At 36.5% G+C, this 24,623-nt stretch overlaps 2 protein-coding genes across 2 annotated transcripts; both read right to left on the bottom strand.

Moving 5' to 3' along the window:
• Positions 1-2,100: 2,100 nt before the first annotated feature.
• On the bottom strand, positions 2,101-8,744 carry oaz1a (ornithine decarboxylase antizyme 1a). Its single transcript, XM_059342034.1, is given in 6 exon segments — positions 2,101-2,728; positions 3,329-3,414; positions 4,372-4,547; positions 5,480-5,566; positions 5,568-5,634; positions 8,565-8,744. Coding segments are annotated over 6 exon segments (666 nt in total). The 5' UTR covers positions 8,684-8,744; the 3' UTR covers positions 2,101-2,597.
• Positions 8,745-16,465: 7,721 nt separating this feature from the next.
• amh (anti-Mullerian hormone) lies at positions 16,466-21,210 on the bottom strand. The gene is given in 8 exon segments (XM_059342004.1): positions 16,466-16,968; positions 18,120-18,145; positions 18,148-18,547; positions 19,375-19,474; positions 19,552-19,663; positions 20,363-20,532; positions 20,618-20,851; positions 20,948-21,210. Coding segments are annotated over 8 exon segments (1,557 nt in total). The 5' UTR covers positions 21,051-21,210; the 3' UTR covers positions 16,466-16,556.
• Between the last annotated feature and the right edge of the window lie 3,413 nt (positions 21,211-24,623).

Genomic DNA, 24,623 nt, shown 5'->3' with positions numbered 1-24,623 from the left:
GTCACAACTGCAAGAGGAAGGCCAGAGTAGATATCTGACATTCAACACTTTTGCAGTGTAAGTGTTTCTCTGTTATTATGACTTTAGTTTTATGAGTATGTCTGTTTTCTGACTTTCACTGCAGGTACACAAACAGAGTGACGACGCTCCCTCTGCTCACACCAAACATCAGCCATCACATGTCAATGTGCAAGATTTTATTGCCTTTTTCCAAGCGAGCGACACGCTGAGGAACGATTCCAGCAGATCACAAACTCATGATCCCTCTCATCCTTGCTGTATTGCTGCTAAACCACCAGGTGGAGGCAGCAGTGAGTGTGACTCAGCTCATGTAAACTTTAATCCGCCCCTGGTCCAGGCTTTCCTGCAGAAAGGACTCTTTGTGAGTGTGGAGAGAGACCTGCCACATGCCACTCTAGAGGACTTTGTTCAGGGTTGCAGCACAGATTGTTTGGATTATGACAAACAGGTATGTGCTATTTTGCTGCAGATAGTGTTGGGCTCTCAGCATCTGTACAACATCAGTGGCACTGCAGCTGAGCTCAGTCCTCGGGGGATCTTCTTAGTGTGGCCTGGCAGGCTGAACGAAGAGGGAGGAATGAAGCTGGAACATGATGCCTCTGAGATGAAGACGGGTTTCAAGAGCAGCAGATGGAATGAAGAAATGGAAAAGATGGAGACAAAAGGAAAGATCCAGATGTTGCTGAGGACACATGGATTTCCTCGTGTGGTGTTAACCCCACTGTCATCTGCTCTGTCTGCCCCTCAGCCCCTCTTCTACATCAAATCCCAGATCGGAGCCCTCATTCAATACTGCCTGGCACCTCTGGGCTCCTTTCCAACCCAGTCCTCGTACCGGAGGGGGCTGTTTTATCTGGCCTCTCTGCTCCAGAGTGAGAGCGGCGGGCCCCAGATGGCGGATGTGGTGTCCATGCTGCAGGTTCTCCTCTGGGGGCCACAGCTCCCTCTCTTCAACCACAGAGGCTCAATGACCAGCGCTGTACACAACTGGCTGACCATCAGAAGAGCCCTGCTGGTGATGAAGCTGGCAGAGAGAGGGCTGATCCAGGATCAGTCTGCTCTGGATTGGGAGGACTGCATGTGCCTCCAGTACCTGTCGTTTACAGGCCCTGAGACAGTTGTGAGCATTACCAGTCAGCTTTTGCTCACTCTGGACACGGACAGTTCATCTTGAAGTAAAAACATACTAGTGGAGACTCTGAGCAGTTACAGTCCAACACAGAAACTTGTATTATGTATAAAATAGTCAAACATACACTAAGAATGTGCATTTGATTGGGCTTTTAAGCCATTTCCAAACTTCCTTTTCTTCTTTTACAATTACAATATTCATATACTGCTTGTCATGTAAAACTGATCTAATAAAGTACTGCACTTTGAACATTTGTTGCTGTAATATTAATCATTATGGCTTCCTTTCCAGTGGTGGAATGCACTTGTACTTTATTTGAGTATTTTCACGTTATATTTCTACTCCACTACACTGAATCCCACTACATTTAGCTTTAGATCAATTTAATTCTTTTTTACATAAATTAAACCACACAACAGTATATAAGGTAGTTAAAATGGACCCTACCTTGAGAAAAAAAATGCTGCTTACATAAATGCATCAATAATAGAAATCCAATAAAATATCTGGAATATATTCAGCAATCTGAGTGGGGCCATTCTACAAAATGAATACTTTACTTTTGACACTTTTACTTTAGTTTTGAATACAAGACTTTTGCTTGTAGTGGAGTAATTTCACAGTGTGGGATTAGTATTTGTTACTTAAGGGATCTGAATTATTTTTCCACCACTGTTCCTTTATTTGCTTTAGCACAGGATACACTGGACCATCCTACACAAAAGGAAAGGCGATAAATTCCACCCAATTTCTTGCAGCAGCAACATTTAAAGCAATGCACCATTTAGCTGTTTAAACAAACAAAATGCCTATCTTGCACGAATTTAACAACTATTTGTTATTCATCCACATGTTGTCATCCAACACATCATATGGTCTTGTTCCTCCTAACTCTTCCAGGCTGCATGTGATGCATGCATATGATTACACAGGAGCACAGGCGCCACTTTGTTAGGTGAGCACTTTTATTTAGTAGTTACAACATGCCAATTTCTATCAAGTGAATCAAAGCAACAAATGAAAATCATGCACACATTAAAAAAAATCAATACAAACAGGAGAATCAACTGATACTATGAGAACATATCTACTTACATGAGTAAGATGAATTTCAGTTTATCATAAATATTACACTGTGGAGATGATCGTTGGGGTGTTCAGGGAAAGAGAATCAGAGGTCAGCACTACACATCATGGAAAGTAATACAGTGGCGAGGACACACTGCCCAGATTTTATATGGGCGCTTGTTTTACATTCCTGGTATATTAACAACTTACCCTAGTGCAAATATCATTGAAACACAGCACGTGGAAGGTAAAACAGACAAAAATTAAACCTCAACCATACTAAACTTGGATAATATATTCATTTCACCCAAATCAAAAGATGTGCGGCTATGGATTGAAAGAAGAACAACAAACATTTGTAACTGCTCAGCGTCATTTAATCGTCGTCAGAGGAGTCTCGCTCGATGCTGTAAGCCATGAAGAAAGCGTCAGGGCGGGAGGGGACGAGGGGATGACCCGGTCTCACAATCTCAAAGCCCAGGAAACTGAATGTACGCAGCAGGGATGCTGAAGAGAAACAGATGTAAATATCTAAGAATGCAAACTGCGAGTCTCTAAATACAAGTTAGAGCTGCAAAAACAACTATTTGAAGTGCCACTAATTTAATTTATTAAAGTATTGTAAATTGAATTATGCTATTAATGGAATCTGACAATGGAAACCCATTGAGGCCTAAAACCCCTGTAAAAAATGGCTGTAAAACCTCTGGGCGATTTTAAAATAACCCCCTAAAACCTGAAGTTTTTCTGGAAATTCAACAGAATTTGTGTCAACATTTCTACTAAATAATAGATTTTTCAGCCTCTGTAGCAGATAGAAATGAAATTCAAAAAGTATTTGAGAGCTTATACAAATACTTCAAAATGACATATCCGCTTTCCAGGCTTCAATGGGTTAATACACAAAAATAAAAATGGGAGTGCTGCACAATCATATTTTATTTGTAATGTGTGTGTGTGTGTGTGTGTGTGTGTGTATATATTACTATATATTTCTCTTATGATTAACTATTGACTCTGATTAAAATGGTTCACAGATGCCAGGGCTATATCAGAGTTTTTATAAGAGTTTACCAGCTCAAGAAACACAAACATAAAAAGTCTCACCTCTATCATCACGGCTCTTGTGAAAACAGATGAACACGTGACCAGCCTGCAGCTGCTCTTCTGCAAATTCCAGCAGAAGAGCAAAACTGTAGAAACACAAAGCAGAGAAAAGGTGTTAATGTATTAAAGGAAGGATGTTAATGAATTTCAGAGTAAAATAATTATTCATGATGGTGGAAGCACATTTCTATAAATCATATCACAGTGTAAGAAAGATTGCCCAAAAGGTTTGTGAACTATAACTTTACTTGAGTCCCTTTGTAGGTCATTCAGACTCATACAAAACATATTTTACAAATTATTAGGGATTTTTACATTTCCATAGTTAGATTTTTATACAAAAGCCTATCTACCATACTTCTTAAGAAATCAATATTGTTTTTACTTGGCATTTGACCATTTTTTAAAAATTCCTTAGTTTAATTTGAAATCAATCAAGAATGTACCTTTTGTTAACTTTAAATAATAATATAATATTAAATATTAAATATAAAAAGCATGTCTTCACACGATATAGGGATGAAAACGGGTGTGTAAAATGACAGTAGGTGGTTATTGTTGACGTTTCATTTTTTAAATGTGTTACTATTTTTTCTTTTTTGTGTGTTATTGTTGTTTGTTTGTTCATTGTTGTCTCATTATGACTACATGGGTGTATGTGTACTTGTGTTTGTATGTTAATAACAAGTTATGTGTGTTAATAATGGTAATAATGAGTTTATAAACTACATTACTATGCGTTATACATACATATATATAAATATTATTGTTATATAACTGAATATAGTAAATTAACATAGGGAGAAGGGATTTAATAAGCTTTGGCTTCTTCCCACTCCTTTTGAACACAAATAAGTGTTGAGTCTTGTTGTTGTTTCATTTGTGTTGTTGTCTTGTATTTATTGTTGTTCGTTTGTTTTTAAATGTTCATCTTTTATTTTGTGTTCAAATAAATTCTCAATCAAAAAAAAAAAAAAAAAATGCTAAACTACTACTACAATTTCTTAAATATAACTATTAACAAGAAAGCTTTGCCTACTGACCTGTCCTTGCTGCCCTCGGGCAAAGCTCCAGGAGGGATTTCAACATAAAGGTTTCCTCCTTTCAGCGCCGCCCTCCAGACACAGTGCTTGCCCTCAGAGCGAAGAGACTCAAAGAGCAAGAAGCGCACTCTGCCGTTGGCCGGGGGTGGCTCCTCAAGAACCAGCAACTGAGTATCCTAGAGCACAGACAGGAACAGAGAAATACATTAATTTCAGATGACATCCAACTAAAATGCATGGAGTCTGTTTGCCTCTCTGATTTTCACAACAACAGTGTTTTGCTGAGGACCCAAGAGAGTGTGTTTGAGATCTATGGGACATATTTATTAGCAGTGTGTCATGTACACAGTGTGTATTAAGAGGGGACTCATACTAACTGTTACAGCACCAAACAGCATACTGGGTACTGCTGTAGCTTGCTACAGTACACTAAAGACCAGATTAATCAAACATTTTAAGCATCAGTGATGTAACTTTTTGGAACGAACACCTTTGTTCCTGGAAATAGCCTGAGGTCAGTTAGCTAGCTGTTTGCAAATGATGCATATACTCTGGTACTGCCAAGGGAGGTGACTATTTCATGGCAGGTATATTGCTCAGGAGCCATGGAAGCACAGAGTTCTGAGTGTGTAGTTGTCTGGATGAGCGTTTCTCAAGAAAGCTGCAAGCAGCAATGCTGGAGAGCAAAAATAATTCAGAATAAAGTGACAATTGCAGAACTAAGGGAGAAATGCAGTCATGATATTTGACCCTGTGACTAATTAACTTTCAATTTAAAATGTTATTCACATGCAAAACAATTGCATGTTTCTGGGTCAACACAACATTTTAGTGCCATCCAAAGATCCCAAACTCATCTAGGACCTCCTGATCATTATAAAACTTGTCTTGAGCCTTAAATGTGAAGAGAAGAATGTGCCAATATATCTCTCTGACCACTGCAGTGGAAATTACATGTGCAGCCTTACAGTTAGAATCAGATATAACAAAGAGAAAATATGCAATTAACTGCAGCAGCAAAACATCTCAACAAAACAGTGACATCATTAGCTGGACTGACTTTTTTTAACCTTTTCTGAAAGGTAGTTATAAAAGTGGTTTAACTTACAGAATACAATAGCTTAGCTGAAAGATTGCGATCCCGCTGGTCATTCCCTCGCCCACCTGGGATCTTCAGGGGTGGGAGAGGGGCATCAGGAGCACCACAGAGGCCCCGGACACGGGTTACTGCAACAGCGGGAGCACCTCCTGGGATTGGAGATACTGGAGTGCCCAACAAACACACACACAGAAGGAGCCATTATAAGTTGAGTATTCACTGGAGGTTCTGCTACCAAGCACAAACCAAACTCCCAATATAAACAGGAGGCTTAGCAAAAGTTACACCGTTGAGTGATTCATCTCGGAAATTACAGTAAAACATTTGCTAAAGTTGAGTGAGTCTTAAGAAACAAAAGGCAACGGTTCAATCAGTAACTGTCCCCATCTTAGGTACAGCCAGGTTTTTCATATTATGTGTTGACTTCATTAAATTCAGACAGGAAGTAGCAGCAGTATATGTTACACCACTTTAATGATGACCCATTAAAATGTACTATATGTATAATATGTCTTTTCTTAGATTGTTTTTTTTATCTTATCTTAAAAATTGTGTGTTTTTTTGCAGCTGTAACAAAGAAATTTCCCCGCTGTGGGATTAATAAAGTCAAATCTAAATCTATCTATCTATCTATCTATCTAATATTCACAACCCGTCAAGGTGATTTGGTTGTCATCTGATAAAGTCAAGATCCTCAAAAATGTATTGTTCATGTGAGAAGAGACGCCTCGCTTCCTGAAACAGACATGTGCCATGGTTTCTGTGGGGTAACATAAGCTTGTCACATGATTCTCAGAGGAAGGCTGCCAGAGGATCAGGCTCTGTTTGTCTAACCATTAGCCAACTTTAGTCCTGCGGCACTAACCGCATCGCTCCAGTTTACATGAGACAAACATCCGTTTAGTGAGTGAGATCGGCCATTTTAATTCAGGTCAGTCTATAGAGTTACCTTGGTTTACAACCGAGAGGTCTTTGTGTTTGGCTGCATACATTAGTAGTGCATGCAGGCCTATTCTTAGAGCTTGTATCGGGAACATCAGCCATTAACAGCAGCAGTGCTGCCACAGCGACGCAATCGCTCTCCCACACTTACAGATCCTCTTTTTACGCAAATGTCAAGGCTGTGCTATATGTGGAGCAGATGTGTGAAAACCAAATGAGAGCCATTGTCACTCTCCAACTCAGGCTAAAAGAGTCAATGTGCAATATGCAACCAACTGCCTGATTTTGCACGGTGTTGGAGATTGTGAACTAAAACAAGTTCTCTTTAAATCCCCTTATTGGATTATGTAAATCAGCCAATCACCATCTTCACATAAAACCTTCACTGCCCCATCGTCCTGCATTAAAACTAGCACACAGTGTAAGGCTTCATCTGACGTCTCCATTCAGTGAACAGCATTCTTTAAAATCCCCATGCCTACAGCAGGCAGCAGCACGTATTCACGCCACTGGTTTACTTGGCAAAGACAGCTGCTCTGGTCATATCAGCGATGAGTGTCCCAAGCTTCTGCTCACAAAGAGCACCTTTTACATGTATGAATATGGAGTTTTAAAAAAAAAACACTCCTCTGTAGGGAGATATCATAATGTCAGTATGATAGGAAAGTGCTTTTGCTTCAGATGGCCAACATGCTGTTATGCAAGCGTCTTCACAATGCTGACCACTGCATCAGTAGCTGTAAATCAATCAGTTTAAAAGGGCACGTGCTGGTGTCCAAGAAAGCTATGGCTTAATGAGAGTAAAGTGCAAAACAAATATTACACAGTAATCAATTATCTATTAATGTCGTGCTCAGTAAAAGCATCTATGCCAGAAAAACAACCCCCTCCCCGGAAAGGAAAACAGAATCTGAGAATAGTTACATTTCTATTAAAAACAAGGAATAGCCTCTGTGTACAACATGTCATCATTGGACTCACAACTACCCATACCACCCCCCTTCGCAGTGCAGTGGAAATTTCCTATGAGTCTGTCAGTACACTATAGAGCTCGACAAACAGCCTCGACTAAAAATCTTGTCTGGACACGATGCAGGTGGAACACTCAGAAGCTAATCGCTCACAAGTTGTGTAAAACCATGACACATATTTCCAGTCGTCAAAGCCCACAGTGTATTCTCATTTCCACTAAATCGCTTCATTTAATCGGAGATTAACCAGCAAACAAGCCGTTTCTCTGAGTCCATTGGCTGAAAAAAGCCCCCCACAGTGTTTAATGCAACACTACGGTAGACAGCACACAGCAAAGGTTATTTTAAATGTGAACTGATAAGCCCATAATAAACTGAATAGGGACATGAAATCCCTTTCGCCTATTCAATAAATCCACGTTAGCAAGCATATAAGCCTGAGGGCGAAAGGGGAAAAAAAAGAAGCCGTGAAGGCAACAAATTATCAATTCAGCCATAATTTTAACTACGTTTTTTTTTTTTTTTAGCACAAGCTAGCTTTACATAACCTTTGATAAACATAAGTGCATCGTGCATTCTTTCAATACCAATATTACCAAATGTAATGTGAAACATAATCAAAATATTGCGGTGTTATTGTCACTGTTCTCACTGCAACGCTGAAAATACGAAAACATCCGCGACATAAAGTAGTGCCAGCGCTAGCTAAAGCAGCTAGCAACTCCCGTTTAGCCAACACGCTCCAAATAAAATAAAAAAATACAATTATTAAATCTGAGGTGTTGTGAATGTAAGAAGCTTAAAATATACTTCGATTGGTTGAGTTTACATATTAGCATAGCTAGCTAGAACATTGCTATCAGCAGCAGTGTTGACTATGATTTTGTCTGTTTGCCAAAGAGATTTTAGTGAAATGTCACGCAACCTGTTTACGATCCTGAAATAAAGGGCGATTTAAAAAAAGACATTTAATGAATATGTGTACCCCACAAATCGTGATTAAAGATGTATTTTGGAGCCATCAAGTGGAATAAATAGTGCTGTTATGTAAACAAGAAACGCAGGAAATAGACCGTGTCTGCTTCACTAGGCCGCGGGTTTTAAATGTAGCTTAGCATGTTAGCATGTAGCATGGTTAGCTAGTTAGCTGATAACAATTCACAACGACTACAATAACATACCTTTCACTTTCAGGTTTATTACTGGATTGCTCAATAACAGGCATCTCGGGTAAGTTTCTCTCTTTTTCTCTAACAAAACAATGACTATTCAAAATCGTCTGTAGGTTAGATTTAACCATCCGGCCAGCGTCCGCACCAGCTGCTCGCTCTGTCCTCTCCCTGCTCCTGGAGCCTCCGCGGAGCCTCCGAGCTGCTGCAGGCTGCGCTGCTGCTGGGGGGCGGGGCCTGTCCGCCATGACGTCATACTGCTAATGAGCCTCTCTACTTAGAACATTCTAATTTATTTGTTAATCAATTGTCAAATCAACTTTTTAAAAAAAATCAAATTCAAATTTGCTGATCTAGATCTAAATTGTCCCATCTGTTCTGGAAATGTAAATAGATAGATAGATAGATAGATAGATAGATAGATAGATAGATAGATAGATAGATAGATAGATAGATAGATAGATAGATAGATATACTTTATTTATCTATATATATATATCTATATATATCTAAATATACCCGTAAACTGTGGCAAGATATTTGCAGATTTATTTTAGATAATATTACCAGTGACTTCAAGCTCCTCTTGCAAGATGTGCTTTTTGGCTTTAAAATGAGTAACATTTCAGTTGAAAAAGAATATTGTTTAATTAATCTAATTATAATCCTTGCAAAGTATTACGCCCATAAATGTAAATTTGCCAAAGTGAAACCTTTATTTTGTGTTTTTTTACTTCAAATCAATTTCTAATGCTAAAGACAAGAAAGCTATAAAAACTGTGCGATTATGCTCCCACTTCAGTATTTTTGATTCAATTTAATTTTTCTTCGTTTGTGACCCCTGGCAATCTTTATTTATATATATATATATATATATATATATATATATATTCTCTTTTATTATTATTTCACTACTATTGTTATTTTCATTTTCTAATAATGTATTTATTTCTATTTTTGTATTATTTAGATGTTTCTTAAATTTTATTAATGTAATGTTTACACTCCTGTTACTGTACTACTGCTGTATATGGTTAAATAAAAAAAAATAAAAAAAATACAACATTTCTAATTTATTTGCTAATCAATTGGACCGTGGACCAAAAGAAAACAGAACTTTACTGGAGCAAAAAAATATTACAATACTACAAATAAGTAAAATCAAAAGCAGATGTCACTTATTTATTATTCTGTGCCACTCAATTTATTTATTTGTCCTCTTTATATGTCGTCACACTGTTAAAATAATCGCTAAATAATAATTGTTTATCTTTCTGTGACTCGTTTCTTCTTCTTTGTAACTGTGCATTGAATTGCTGTTTGATATAAATAAATAAATGAAAAAATTCTAATTGGACCGTGGATCAATAGAAAACAGAAAAATGGGGTCTGTCCGCCATGACGTCATGCTGTTAATGAGCCTCTCTACTTAGAACATTTCTAATTTATTTGCTAATCAAGTTTTTATCAAATTCAAATATGCTGATCTAGATGTAAATTGTCCCTTTTGTGACTCCCATACTGAGACTATTATCCATCTGTTCTGGAAATGTAAACTGTGGCAAGATATTTGCAGATTTATTTTAGATAATATTACCAGTGACTTCAAGCTCCTCTTGCAAGATGTGCTTTTTGGCTTTAAAATGAGTAACATTTTAATTGAAAAAGAATATTGTTTAATTAATCTAATTATAATCCTTGCAAAGTTTTACATCCATAAATGTAAATTTGCCAAAGTGAAACCTTTATTTTGTGTTTTTATGAAAGAACTGGAGATTTACTTCAAATCAATTTCTAATGCTAAAAACAAGAAAGCTATAAAAACTGTGCGATTATGCTCCCACTTCAGTATTTTTGATTCAATTTAATTTTTCTTCGCTTGTGACCCCTGGCAATCTTATATATATATATATATATATATATATATATATATATATATATATATATATTACATTAATACATTAATACATTACAATAGTACAATAGTACAATAATATTACAATAATACAATAGTAGTGAAATAATAATAAAAGAGAAATATATATATATATATATATATATATATCTTTTATTATTATTTCACTACTATTGTTATTTTCATTTTCTAATAATGTATTTATTTCTATTTTTGTATTATTTAGATGTTTCTTAAATTTTATTAATGTAATGTTTACACTCCTGTTACTGTACTACTGCTGTATATGGTTAAATAAAAAATAATAATTTAAACTAATTTATTTGCTAATCAATTGGACCGTGGATCAAAAGAAAACAGAACTTAACTGGAGCAAAAAAATATTACAATACTACAAATAAGTAAAATCAAAAGCAGATGTCACTTATTTATTATTCTGTGCCACTCAATTTATTTATTTGTCCTCTTTATATATCGTCACACTGTTAAAATAATCGCCTAAGTCATTTTTTTTGTCAAAATTGTATTTTCTCATACTATATTTTCATGTATTGCTTCTCATTGTTTATTAATTAATTATTTATTATTATTATTATTATTTATTTAACCCAACTTTTTTTTAGAAGCTAGATTTAAATTATTTTCCCCTATTTTTTTCCATTTTTAACTTTAATAAAAAATAAAACAATAAGTTCAACACAATTAACAAAAATTTGAAGTGAAAAAAAAGTGTTTTGAACCTGTTAAGTCTGCACACTCAGTTCAGCTGCTGCATGGCTGTATTCAATTTCTCTCTTGTATCTTATTATTCTTTTAGTTCAGTTCAGTTCAGTTCAGTCATACCAATTTATTTAACAAAAAAAATAAAATAATAGCTACACCAGAAAGGAATATAAATTAAAATATAGTAATAAAAGCAAGTAAAAAATATTTATGTGACAGACCTCTTCAGGAAAAAAATATCGTCACACTGTTTGTGTGACCCTTATTATTCATGTGTTAATATAGATATATGTATGTATGTATGTTTGTATGTATGGTGTGTCCTGACTATGCAAATGTAGCATATATATATATATATATATATATATACTCAACACCCTGGTGTGGTGACAGTCATGTGACTTTGACAAGAAGTGACTTCTCCAAAATGTGGCTGTGACTGGAAACAGAAATGTGAATATTTTCAAAAAGCTTATTTCTTGTTACTAGGCTAAGGTTAAACCAATTTAACAATTCTAATCCGTTAATAGGGTGTCCTGTATTGCATTTAACTTGTTCTGGCCATATTTCTTGAACAAATTTAAGTCAAAATTTTGATATATGTTATGGAGATGCAAAAGAAAAAGGCAAATTTGTGTCTCTGTAAGCAGAAAATGTGTCTAGTTTTTTTCTGTTTTAAAATAAGAAATATCATAAACATAAATACCATAAACGCCCATTGTAACATATATGGCACATCACAGTTCATTTGACATTTAGGGGTAGTATTTTTTTTTTTAAAACATCAGAAATGTGTTCAATGTAGTCCACTTATAGAACACATCCTTTAAGGATAACTAGGTCTGGGTTCTTATGTGTTAATGTAAATTCAACTAACACACCAATAACTACAGCTTCTACCTCCCAAATTAAATTAAAGTTGAACAAAATTATTATACTACTATTGGTACTAAGGACACTGATAGTCCAATTTGTTTCTTCCCCCACAGACATCAATTTTTTTTTTTTTTTTTTTTAACTTTATTGCCTTTATGCACATTTACAGACAATTAACATCACAAAGGAAAACAAATCAAAACATCTTGAGATTGGGTTTCATCTGTCACACAAATGGCACTGTAAAGGGTATTACACATATTTGATCTGGTTCTGATTCCAAATAATAATAATAATAATAATAATAATAAATAAATAAATAAATAAATAAATAAATAAATAAATAAATAAATAAATAAATAAATAAATAAATAAATAAATAAATAAATAAATGGCTAATTTAGATAATAATAGTGTATAAGAGTCTTAAGCAATATAGTCTGTAACTGGGGCCCACCTTCTCATAAAAACAGGGACTTTTAGCTGTAATTGGTCATATATTCCATCATGTAGACATGTTTTACTTTCTGTAACCACTGTGTGATCATGGGGGGGTCTTTCTTCATCCAATTTATAGTAATAATTTTCTTGCGATCATCAACAAAATGTGTAATATATAACATTGTTCTGCGGTAAACAGGTGGTCAGGAAACACGTCTAATAAAAATAACAAAGAGTCCATTGGAAGTTCTACTGCCAAAATTTTTTCCAGTTCTTCTTTGACATTTTTCCAAAATGTTTGTACTTTCGGGCAGTCCCAAAATATATGAGTATGGTCACCGACCATAGACATCAATTAATAGTTCCTTTATTTCATCCCATCTGGTCAGTGCTGCCCACATGTCCCCCTACAGCCTAACTGCTGCTATTAACCGTCTCAGTGAACACTTTGAATGTCACTTTCCTTTTTTCAAAAACTCTCATCTGTGCCTGTCAGTCAAGCAGCGTAGGAGCATGGTGCAGGGAGTGTTTAACAGTCTCTGGTGCCTGCAGAACAGAAATCAACACAACCACATTCACCTTCTCTCCAATGTTGAGACACAACTGAAGGGTCCAATCAGGTAAGTTCCTGTTTTCCTCTTCAGAGGATCATAGAAAAGAAAACTCTTTCAGTCCTACATGTCTTTATCAGCTAGCTGCAGGTGACTATTTTAAGCAGTCCTATGTTTGTCTATGACACACTGCAACAGTCTCATAGACATCGTAGAAACTTTTTTTTATGCATGACAAAAACTGAAATTGTCATCTGCTTTATTTTGGACCCAATTTTAAATTGAAACCTCCTCAGCCTACAGGACTTTAGGAGCCACAGGTGGAACATCTGAAAACATCATAAGTAAGACAAACAGTATGTCCACCCTAAACAACCAGCAGAGTTAACTCTTTGGCATTCAGCCACTGACTTGTTTCTGTCTGTCCATAGTGTCTTATGAGCGGATTCTGTCCCTCGAAAATTTGAGTGATGTTCCAAATCCATGGAAAGGATTCACGATGAACCGCTGCTTGGTGCTGGCGCTGGTCATTCTGCTTGTGAGCTCAGGAGTGAATGAGCTGCACGGTGAGTACTCACTCACTGTATTATTCTACAGCAGGGGTCCCCAAACTACGGCCCGCGGGCCACTTCCGGCCCGCCAAAGCAATTGGAGTGGCCCACTTAACTATCCCAAACAATCCCTCTAAACATGGCCTGTTTTTTTTTAAATTGCATTTATTATATATTTATTTATAAAATATCCACATGTAATGATTAAGGTAGGTGTTCTAATTAAAATTGACCTTAGTTGAGAATTATTTACAGTAGTAGCTAATTTTCACCCCCTCACAAAATGGGCGGGCAAGGCAAGCTAACGGAAGAGAGTCGGTCAACAAAATGTGGGAACGGAAAATAGATTCTGAATGCAGAATCTATTTTCACCTGTACCTGTTACAAAATCACATCACCTCATTGTTAACTGGCATCAGCTTGTGTTTTTATTTTCTACAAAATAAAAGGAATATCTGTGGTACTTAATAAATAAATATTATATATATATATATATATATATATATATATATATATATATATATATATATATATATATATATATATATATATAAACATGTGAATACTTTTTATTACTTTTTTGCAAACCAACAGGTGGTGCCAAGGCCAACAAATGATCGTTATATTTACACAATAACACTGGTGGTCACTTTGGCCCATATCATTTCCTGTTATAGACTGACCCCGGCCCCCCATCACAGAAAGAAAAGTTGATGTGGCCCCCACCGAAAAAAGTTTGGGGACCCCTGTTCTACAGTATTATTTTTAACACCACACTATAGCATCTGTGTAATCCTAAACTACTTCTTCTCTGTTAGAGTCAACAGGTTTTCAGTGTCTTTTTTAATATTTTTTCCTAGATGCAATGGATTCTTTTGTTGAGGACACAGGCATAAGGTCTTTTGTTGGAAGTCTGCAGGATGGTTCAATATTTCAGGTATCTATCGGCTTAGGTTGGTTTTGTTCTTCCTGAAAATTAAAGGTCAAAATGAACTATAAAATTAAATAGAATTATAACTCTATTCAATGGTAGATTTCCCTATAAGTGCATTTTTTTAACCAGACAAACAATAGCTACTCAATAAAATTGAGGCAACAGATTGCAATATTATTAATTAAATCTAACTATGTTACAAGTTGAGTTAATAACAACTTAACAGGAAGTGCCTATCAATTAAAAACGGACTAATTCTATTGTGTTGGATTCATTCAAAATTCTCTTGATTTAGAATTACATACACATAAAATAAGTAGATTCTATCTCAAACATTTTTATATTAAAGTTACTTAAACAACTGCCTCAAAATCAAGGACACATTTATATTTAATACATTTTATCAAATATATTTAGTAAAATGAAATTACTACAGAATAATTTATTACAGTGTGTGTTGTTACCTGCTGTCTTTCTTCCAGATTTCCATATGGGACAAATTCATGTGGTGGTGGGGATCTGAAGAGCTCGGAGTGATAAGAAGAAGAAAAAAGCCGATTGGCAACAAAACAATCCTTAAACCCAAACCGAAAGTTTGATTTGTACATTAAAAAATAGACATAATCAACTGTCACATCATGTTTCTGAATAAAGAACACAAAAAGTCTTCAATATACTTTGCATTTAATAATATGAAGATGCAGAATGCTAAATTTAATCCATTTACTGTTTGTATTGTAGAGTGAAATTTAATTTGTTATTATTTAGATATGCTCATCACATTACATACATATTTGAAATCTTTCAATTAAATCTACCTTTTAATGTCACTAATTGAGAAATGTCACTTTATTTGTAAGTTATTAATTTGGTTATTTTAGAACAGTATTTCAATAAAGTACATTTCATCATATTTCAATGATAACTGGATTCCAGTTTTCCATGAGGAGACTTTTTTTTTTTATTCAAATAATTTCAGGGGCCAATGATAATTCTCATATTTGACTTATTTATAGTATAGTAAATATATTCTACATACTATACTATACTATATATATGTTTAGTAATATAGTACATTTTATTATTTAAGTGTGACAATATGGCAAAGAATAAATTGTATATACGTGAAATTATATTGTTAAAGAGAATTAACGTGCAATAATACTGTGTGAATAAATAAATCCAGTGAAGCAACATACATGAAATGTAAAGGTGAAAGACTGTTAACCCTTTATCAGGCAAAGAACTATATTTGGTAACTTCAGGTAATATTTCGAGAAAAAATGTTGCAAATTTACTAGATTAAAGTGGCAAATCTACAAGAAAAAAGTCGCAGATTTACGAGAAAAAAGTGGAAAAAAGCAACTTTTTTCTCCCAGATTCACCACTTTAACCCTTAATAGGACACTCATTGAAATACTTGCAAATTTCAACCCTAGAGAATATTGGAGGATATTACATACTGCCAAAAAAAACCAAACATACGAAAATAATATTTTGAGAAAAAAGTTTATGAGATTAAAGTGGCAAATCTACGAGAAAAAAAATCTTAGATTTATGAGATTTAAAGTGGTGAATCTGGGAGAAAAAAGTTGCTTTTTTTCCCACTTTTTTCTCGTAAATCTGCAACTTTTTTCGCAAATATTTGCCACTTTAAATCTCTTAAATCTGTGACTTTTTTTCTTGTAGATTTGCCACTTTTTTTTACACATTGTGGCAGTATGTAATATCCTCCAATATTCTCTAGGGTTGAAATTTGGAATTTGCAAGTATTTCAATGAGTGCCCTATTAAGGGTTAAAGTGGTGAATCTGGGAGAAAAAAATAGCTTTTTCCCCACTTTTTTCTCTTAAATCTGCGACTTTTTTCTTGTAGATTTGCCACTTTAATCTAGTAAACTTGCAACTTTTTTCTCGAAATATCACCTCAAGTTACCAAATATAGTTCTTTGCCTGATAAAGGGTTAAATATGTAAAATGTCTTTTATGTCACAACTAAACTCCAAGAAGAAGCTTTAGCGGCATCCGCACTCTTTGGCCACCACGTCTGGTTTGATGGAGAGGTAAGTCCCGTGCTCGTTGACGTCCACCACCTCGAGGGCGTCGTAGGCCACGGGCACGCAGCACGGCGCCCGCTCCTCGCCGTTCTCGCTCTCTATGTGGGAGTTGAGCAGGACGGCGTGGTTGTTGGCGTTGACCAGGGGGAAAGCACAAGAGCCATGGCAGTTGTTGATGTTGGCAGTGTTTGGACTCATTAGTCGCTTCTCAAGGGACACGGTGAGACTCCTCAGCCCACATATGTTGGCCCTCACTGGGCTGTTGGGGTCGGCTCTGGTCGCCCGCAGGCCTCTCTGCACCTCATAGGCCCGCGCCACTGTCTGCAGCGCCTTCAGCAGGAGAAACGCTCGGTACTGGCTCTCTCCTGTTCTAGAGGGAACAGAAGCATCAGTTAAAAAGTGCTAATGCAGCAAATTTACATTTATATCAAGTATACAGTTGGACTGTTTCTAAGCAGGGTATTCTACGGTGGCCCTGAAGTGCAAATCACAATGACAAATCAAAAAACACAACGACAAATCAAAAAACACAACAGCAAATCAGAAACAACGATGACATTAACCAAACCGCAAAAGGTTGTTACCCTCGGGCGACATGAGTCAGTGACGATGATTTTTCGTTGTGTTTTTTGATTTTTCGTTGTGTTTTTTGATTTGTCGTTGTGTTTTTTGATTTGTCGTTGTGTTTTTTGATTTGTTGTTGTGTTTTTTGATTTGTCATTGTGTTTTTTGATTTGTCGTTGTGATTTGCACTTCAGGGCCACTAGTATTCTGCATGGTGAAGAAAAACTACCTGTGAAATGGCTCTTCTGATTTGATTTAATCTAGGATAAACTATATAGAGCCTGATCAATATGGGATTTTTGAGACTGATGTCGATACTAATTTTAGATTGGGAAAATGAATCAATGAAAACAGACCTTTTATTAAGTAGCATGTGCACCAATTTTCACCACTCTGCAAAGGTACCCAGAGCTATTTTCTCAAACACAAGACCCGTGGCTATTCCATGGATATTTTTTCCTATTGGTTTGTTCCAAGTCACATGACTTTCAAGGTCCCAGCGATCAGAACAAAAAACATGGCGGACAGTTCTCTCATTTTTAGTGAAAAAAATCAATATTTTGACTCAGTTTCTGCATACATTTTTTTATCACACTTCTAGCGAGAAATATATGTTTTATTTTCTAAATATTCACTCAGTGAATGTACATAATCACTTTGTATGTTGGAATAGCCACGGGATATGACTGTCATTAACTTGCATTGTAGCGAAATCCGTGTCAGTTTCACGGGATTTGAGTGATTCCGTGGCTATTCCACGGATTTTGAGTTAAGCGAATCCGTGGCTATTTCACGGATTCCTGTGAGACCAGGTTGTAAAATACTTAAAAACAAGGTTTTAAATACTCATTTCTCACTAAGCAATCATTCCTTAAATTCTGCCAAAAGGGGTCCTTGAGTTGATCTTGCGGGTCTGAATGAAAACCTTTGGCACAACTGTTTTCCTGTACACATCACCTGCTGCTGGCTCCTTCTTCGGAAACATGCTGAGTTGTTTGAGTCTTCCCAGCCTCTCCGTGGCTCTGTGACCCACCTCCTCCTCTCGTATGACCTCCATTATCTGCACCACAGTTGTCTCCAGCCTCTGCTTGAGCTCCTCCAGCAGCGCAGGAGACAAGGCCAGCGCTGCATGATGCACCTGGTGTATGGAGCCCCACCTGGTGAAGGAGAAGATGGTGGGGGAGGAGGAGTTCATCAGTCCTGCCAGCAGGGTGTCGCTGGAGGAGAGGCCTAGTGTCAGAGGGGGCAGGGACTGTAAGGACTCCAGCTGGAGCGGAGGGGATTCAGGGTGGTCTTGAGACAGGACGCCACCCAGGAACCGCTGCAGCTCACAGAGGAAGGAGGTCTGTGGAGACGCTAGGGAGGAACCTGGAGTGTGTGAATATCTGAGAAAGAGGAAAAAAACATTTTATTATTATTCTCTAACGGCTGCAACATGTTACCAGCGCAGTATTTGTGGAACATTTCTTGGCAGGTTCGTCATCCTGATGTTCCTGCAGACAGCAATGTGAGGCTGTTTCTGTTGCTCTGTAATCAGGGCTTGAATTCAGATCTTGTATTATAATTTGATGAAACTCAAACACTTATTTTTCTACTTTGAGAATTTAGCAAAGATGTTTGGAGGTGTCATCTGCATATTGTGTTACAAAAAAATGTGTTCAGATTTTACAGGCATTTTGGAAACACATGCACATTTATCCAACATGGTCTCACAGGAATCCGTGAAATAGCCACGGATTTGCTTAACTCAAAATCCGTGGAATAGCCACGGAATCACTCAAATTTCCGTGAAACTGACACAGATTTCGCTACAATGCAAGTTAATGACAGTCATATCCCGTGGCTATTCCAACATACAAAGTGATTACGTACATTCACTGAGTGAATATTTAGAAAATAAAACATATATTTCTCGCTAGAAATGTGATCAAAATCCATTTTTATGCAGAAACTAAGTCAAAATATAGATTTTTTCACTAAAAATGAGAGAACTGTCCGCCATGTTTTTTATTCTAACCGCCGGGACCTTGAAGTCACGTGACTTGGAACAAACCAATAGCCACGGGATATGACTGTCATTAACTTGCATTGTAGCGAAATCCGTGTCAGTTTCACGGAAATTTGAGTGATTCCGTGGCTAAAAAACATTGCTGAGCACCACTCTGACACTACCCTGGTAACATTTAAACAGGGAACATGAAATACAGACAACCTGATATCAGTTCCTCTTCCACCAGAGAAAAGCAGAAGTGGAGTCATGCTGATGTCACGTCCTGATTTTCCACCAATAAGGACGTCTTTTAGTCTTTGGGCTGCAGATAGAGGAAATGTGAGGGGAGTGCACATGAAACAAGAAACAGAACATGTTACACGTCATAATGTCTCTTACTCATATCAGGGGTTTTTGTCTCAACAGAAATCCTCCATTTCTGTGGAACGTCGCTGTCTGATGCTTTTCCTGTCAGCGTGACGTACTGTGTTTCCTCTGAAATACACACAGACTAGAAACAGGAAAAACAACAATAATAGTATTTTATTCTATTGTATTTTATTGTACTTGAATACCAGACTGCTGTGACAACCGAATTTCCCTTTGGGGATGAATAAAGTAATCTATCTATCCATCTATATTATTATTATTATTATTATTATATATACTGTTACTGACATTGCTATTATTATTACTATATACTGTAATATACTACTATTATTATTATTATACCGGCCTTATTTATTATTATTATTATTATTATTATTTGTATTATTATATATTTATATTTATATATTATATATCATTTTATTTTATTTATTATTATTTATAATTATTTTAATTATTTATAATGATTTTATTTTATTTTATATTGTTACTATTTATTTATTATTACATATTATATACTATATACTGTACTATTATTACAATTGTATACCGTCTAGTCACCATAGCATTGTTGCCTTCATATCATCAGTATCATTACCATCATCTTGCCAACCATCCTACCAACTGATCTGCTTTTTTCTATCTATCTATCTATCTATCTATCTATCTATCTATCTATCTATCTATCTATCTATCTATCTATCTATCTATCTATCTATCTATCTATCTATCTATCTAGCCTTGTTGAAATCACATACAACAGATTTATTAACTTTAGGATAGTTTTTCTGTCATGCATTATTCACACAAGGCCTCTGTTTACCTGTGTGTCAGGATCCAGTGACTGACTCGTGAAAGTGACGTCCAGGTTTCCTCCTGTGACGCGACTTTCAAACACCAACAGCAGCACAGGGTTCTGCTTGAGCAAAGGGGACTGCGGGAGGTCAAAGGTCAATATGAGCACTCCTCTCTGATCTTCCTCTGCCAGGAGCACTGATGGAGAAAACAAGACATGCTGTGAAGTTGAAAAAACAACAACCTTAAAACAAAATATAGTGCAATTAGAGAGCATTTATACCTCCAAATGGATGCAAAACGTCCAATCCATTTCTCTGGTTTCTGCTTGTTTCCTGAGCGAGCTGCAGTAAGACTGATGAGCTATTAGAGGCGGTGCAGAGTCCAAACTGAGTCAAAGTGAAGTTTGTAAGATCATCGTCAGTCCCAACACCTTCTCGCAGCGCTGCAAATATGTCCTCCACAAAACAGGGTTTGTCAGGGACATAATGAGAGACGGAGGAGGCTGATGACGTCTCTGTTGATGGGAAGGCGTTCAGAAAAAATAAAAGAATGCATGCAAACAATTCAAAACACACAAATTGATAAAATAACAAAAGAGAACCCGTCTGACCTGTCGCTGTGGGGTCGTGGGCCGGGATCTGCTGCTGCTGTGAGACCTTCAGGGCCCCACAGAGCATCAACGCTCCACAGTAGAAAACATCCAAAGCCGACATACTTCACCGTCTGTTTGTCTGTGTGGTCCGACCTTTTCATTCGCTTATTTTGAATGGGTCAAGCTTACGAGGAAGGGAGTTATTATCCTCCCACCTTCAATTCTCACTAACTGGGCAATACACTGCCAAACAAGGAATATCAGGTGTCCTTGATTTGACTTGTTTGCTGTGTAGTTATGTGTCTTTTTTACCTCAGGAAAGCAGGTTAAAGTTATATAACGCAGGAGAATGGAAGGTAAATAAAAGGCTGTTTTGTTGGTTTGCACACACTGAACCTCCCTGTCTGTAGACCAGTAGAAGTCAGGAGACGCATCAGGGGAGGAGGTTGAATTATAGAATACACTTTGTAGATTTAACCTCATGAACCTTTCGCTTTCACAAACAAACACTGCATCCAGGCTGGAAGATGAGAGGCACTTTAATCCTTTATGGTTGCATAGCAAAAATGTATACTGTTCAATTTAAATATAGAGATGTCTCAGATGAATTTCAGTGTTGTTTTTCATTAAAAAAACAACTGAGCTGAGCAGAGTTTCTGAGGTAAAACAAAATATTATCTATTGGATTGCATTTAAAGTACACAGTAGAAGTGCAGAACTAAAACTATACAAGAGTTGGATGATTAAAAGCATCCAGTTTATTAGATTAAAATATTTTTGGGAGAACAGTGAAATGTCCTCCTGTTTAAAGGGCTCTCAGCATCAGGACACCAAAGCTCCCTCTTCATGACATTGATACCACTTTTTACCAAGGTTATTATAGTTAACGAAAACTAACAAAATAACGAAAACTAAAATTGAAAAAACATTTTCGTTAACTGAAATAAAAATAAAAACAAGAGTTTTTTAAAAAACGATAACTAACTGAAACTGTATTGTGTGGTTACAAAACTAACTAAAATTATGGTGAAAATGTCCTTAGTTTTTGTCTTTGTCAACTTTTTTTATACATAATTCAGTGTTTCTATTTGAACATGCAGGAACACATGGTAAATGTGTTTACTGAGACTGGGATGTCTACACTTCAACCAAAATACAAAACACCCAGAACTGTAAGAGTTAATAACCTTATTGAGGCTAAGATGGATAAACCAAAGGAAATGAACGCACATACCCATTACAAAAAAACTAAAACTAACACTAAAACTAATAAAAACTAAACTAAAACTAAGCATTTTCCAAAAATAAAAACTAAACTAAAACTAGCAAACTCACTCTAAAAACTAACTAAAACTAACTGAATTTGAAAACAAAAATTCACAACGAAATTAAAACTAAAACTAATGAAAAATCCAAAACTATTATAACCTTGCTTTTTACAAGTGATATTAATCATCTTATCTTGCTCATGGTGAGAATTGATTAAGTGTATGTCCCAAAATGAAAGAATGAGAACTAAGCTCTCACTGTAAGGCGTCATAGAGCAGGTTATCCTAATGAATGTGTCTTATTTATCAGCTCTCATTCATGGCAGAGGAAGAAAAACAGTGAATATAGTCCCGCTCCCAGACATGAGAGCTGATTCCCTTCAAAGAGCCGTCACTCCCTTCTCTACTCTCACAGCTGCAGTGCTGTTTTGCAGACAGTCAAGGTCTCTGAGATGTTGAGGAGCCGTGTATCCCAAGAGATAAAGCCAAGGCTCATTCTTGCGCATCACAAATCTTCAGTGAGGAATGACAAGAACGGTTCATTATTCTCTAACGGCTGCAACATGTTACCAACGCAGTATTTGTGGAACATTTCTTGGCAGGTTCGTCATCCTGATGTTCCTGCAGACAGCAACGTGAGGCTGTTTCTGTTGCTCTGTAATCAGGGCTCGAATTCAGATCTTGTATTATAATTTGATGAAACTCAAACACTTATTTTTCTACTTTGAGAATTTAGCAAAGATGTTTGGAGATGTCATCTGCATATTGTGTTACAAAAAAATGTGTTCAGATTTTACAGGCATTTTGGAAACACATGCACATTTATCCAACATGGTCTCACAGGAATCTGTGAAATAGCCACGGATTTGCCACGGAGAAAGAGAGCAATGTTTCTTAGCCGGTAGCAGTAATTTCATCTTGTTATCTCGCTAATGGACAAGCAGACTTTTTGGCAAGCAGACTTGCTATGTGAAAACATTACATTTGCTCTGCGTATCAACCACAGACTGTAAATAAAGATGGACGCCATGACAGCCATGAAGCCCAAACCTCTGGATTGCTCCCTGGTGGCTGGCTGTAGTTCATAAGCCCCGCCTCCTCCAGTCAGGCGGATGGTAAATGGACCTGCACTTATATAGCTTTACACTGCAGACTGTGCTCATTCACCCGTTCACACACACATTCCAACCTGGTCTCACAGGAATCCGTGAAATAGCCACGGATTTTCTTAACTCAAAACCTGTGGAATAGCCACGGAATCACTCAAATTCCGTGAAACTGACACGGATTTCGCTACAATGAAAGTTAATGACAGTCATATCCCGTGGCTATTCCAACATACAAAGTGATTACGTACATTCACTGAGTGAAGATTTAGAAAATAAAACATATATTTCTCGCTAGAAATGTGATCAAAATCCATTTTTATGCAGAAACTAAGTCAAAATATTGATTTTTTCAAAAATAATGAGAGAACTGTCCGCCATGTTTTTTGTTCTGAAAGTCACATGACTTGGAACAAACCAATAGGAACAAATATCCATGGAATAGCCACGGGATATGACTGTCATTAACTTGCATTGTAGTGAAATCCGTGTCAGTTACACGGAAATTTGAGTGATTCCGTGGCTATTCCACGGATTTTGAGTTAAGTGAATCCGTGGCCATTTCACGGATTCCTGTGAGACCAGGTTCCATTTATCAGAAATGTGCAACTGGGAGTTCTAAAAGGCAAAAATGCTGCAGCCTTCATCAATACTTCTCCAAAATGTTCATTTCACTTTAAGGGGATATATTATGATCAATTTCAGTTTCATTCTTGTATTTTGGTTCCTACTAGAATATGTTAATATGGTTTAATCTTCAAATTTTTGTCATTTTTGTCAAAATTAATTTAATGACTGAAAAAAAGAACTGGATTAGACACAAATGCCACACACAAAATTAATTAAAACATTATATGAAACATTTTTTTATTAATCATAAAACGCAGGGGAAAAAAACATGAATTCCATTTGTTTCATTATAACATCTTAGGATAAAAGCACCAACACCGAACAGTAACAATTCATGAACCCAGGGCATTATGGAAAGTAGGTTTGCCGTTATTGCACCTCAAACCTGCCCTGACTTCACCAATCAGAGATCACTGTACACATACTGTAGGTCACACGTGTCCTATGTCCGTTTACCACCCAAAATAACGGGACGAGTCCCAACAAAGGACAGTGAACCTCCTTCTGGGAGACGCAAATCTAGATAGAGGCATTTGTGAGATGAGGAAGATGCTGAAAAGTCATAGCCATTTCACAGCTTCTGGACTCATAAAGCTTTATAAAGCTGGATTTCACCCGAAACGCTGGATGCATGCAACAGTGAGAATGACTCTGAGGAGACCTGGCTTTTGAATTTTTACCTCGAAATAC

This window comes from Centropristis striata, chromosome 9 (assembly GCF_030273125.1).
Source record: "Centropristis striata isolate RG_2023a ecotype Rhode Island chromosome 9, C.striata_1.0, whole genome shotgun sequence".
NCBI lineage: Eukaryota > Metazoa > Chordata > Actinopteri > Perciformes > Serranidae > Centropristis > Centropristis striata.
Note: the sequence above shows the minus strand (reverse complement) of the source record. Positions and strands in the feature narration are given on the sequence as shown.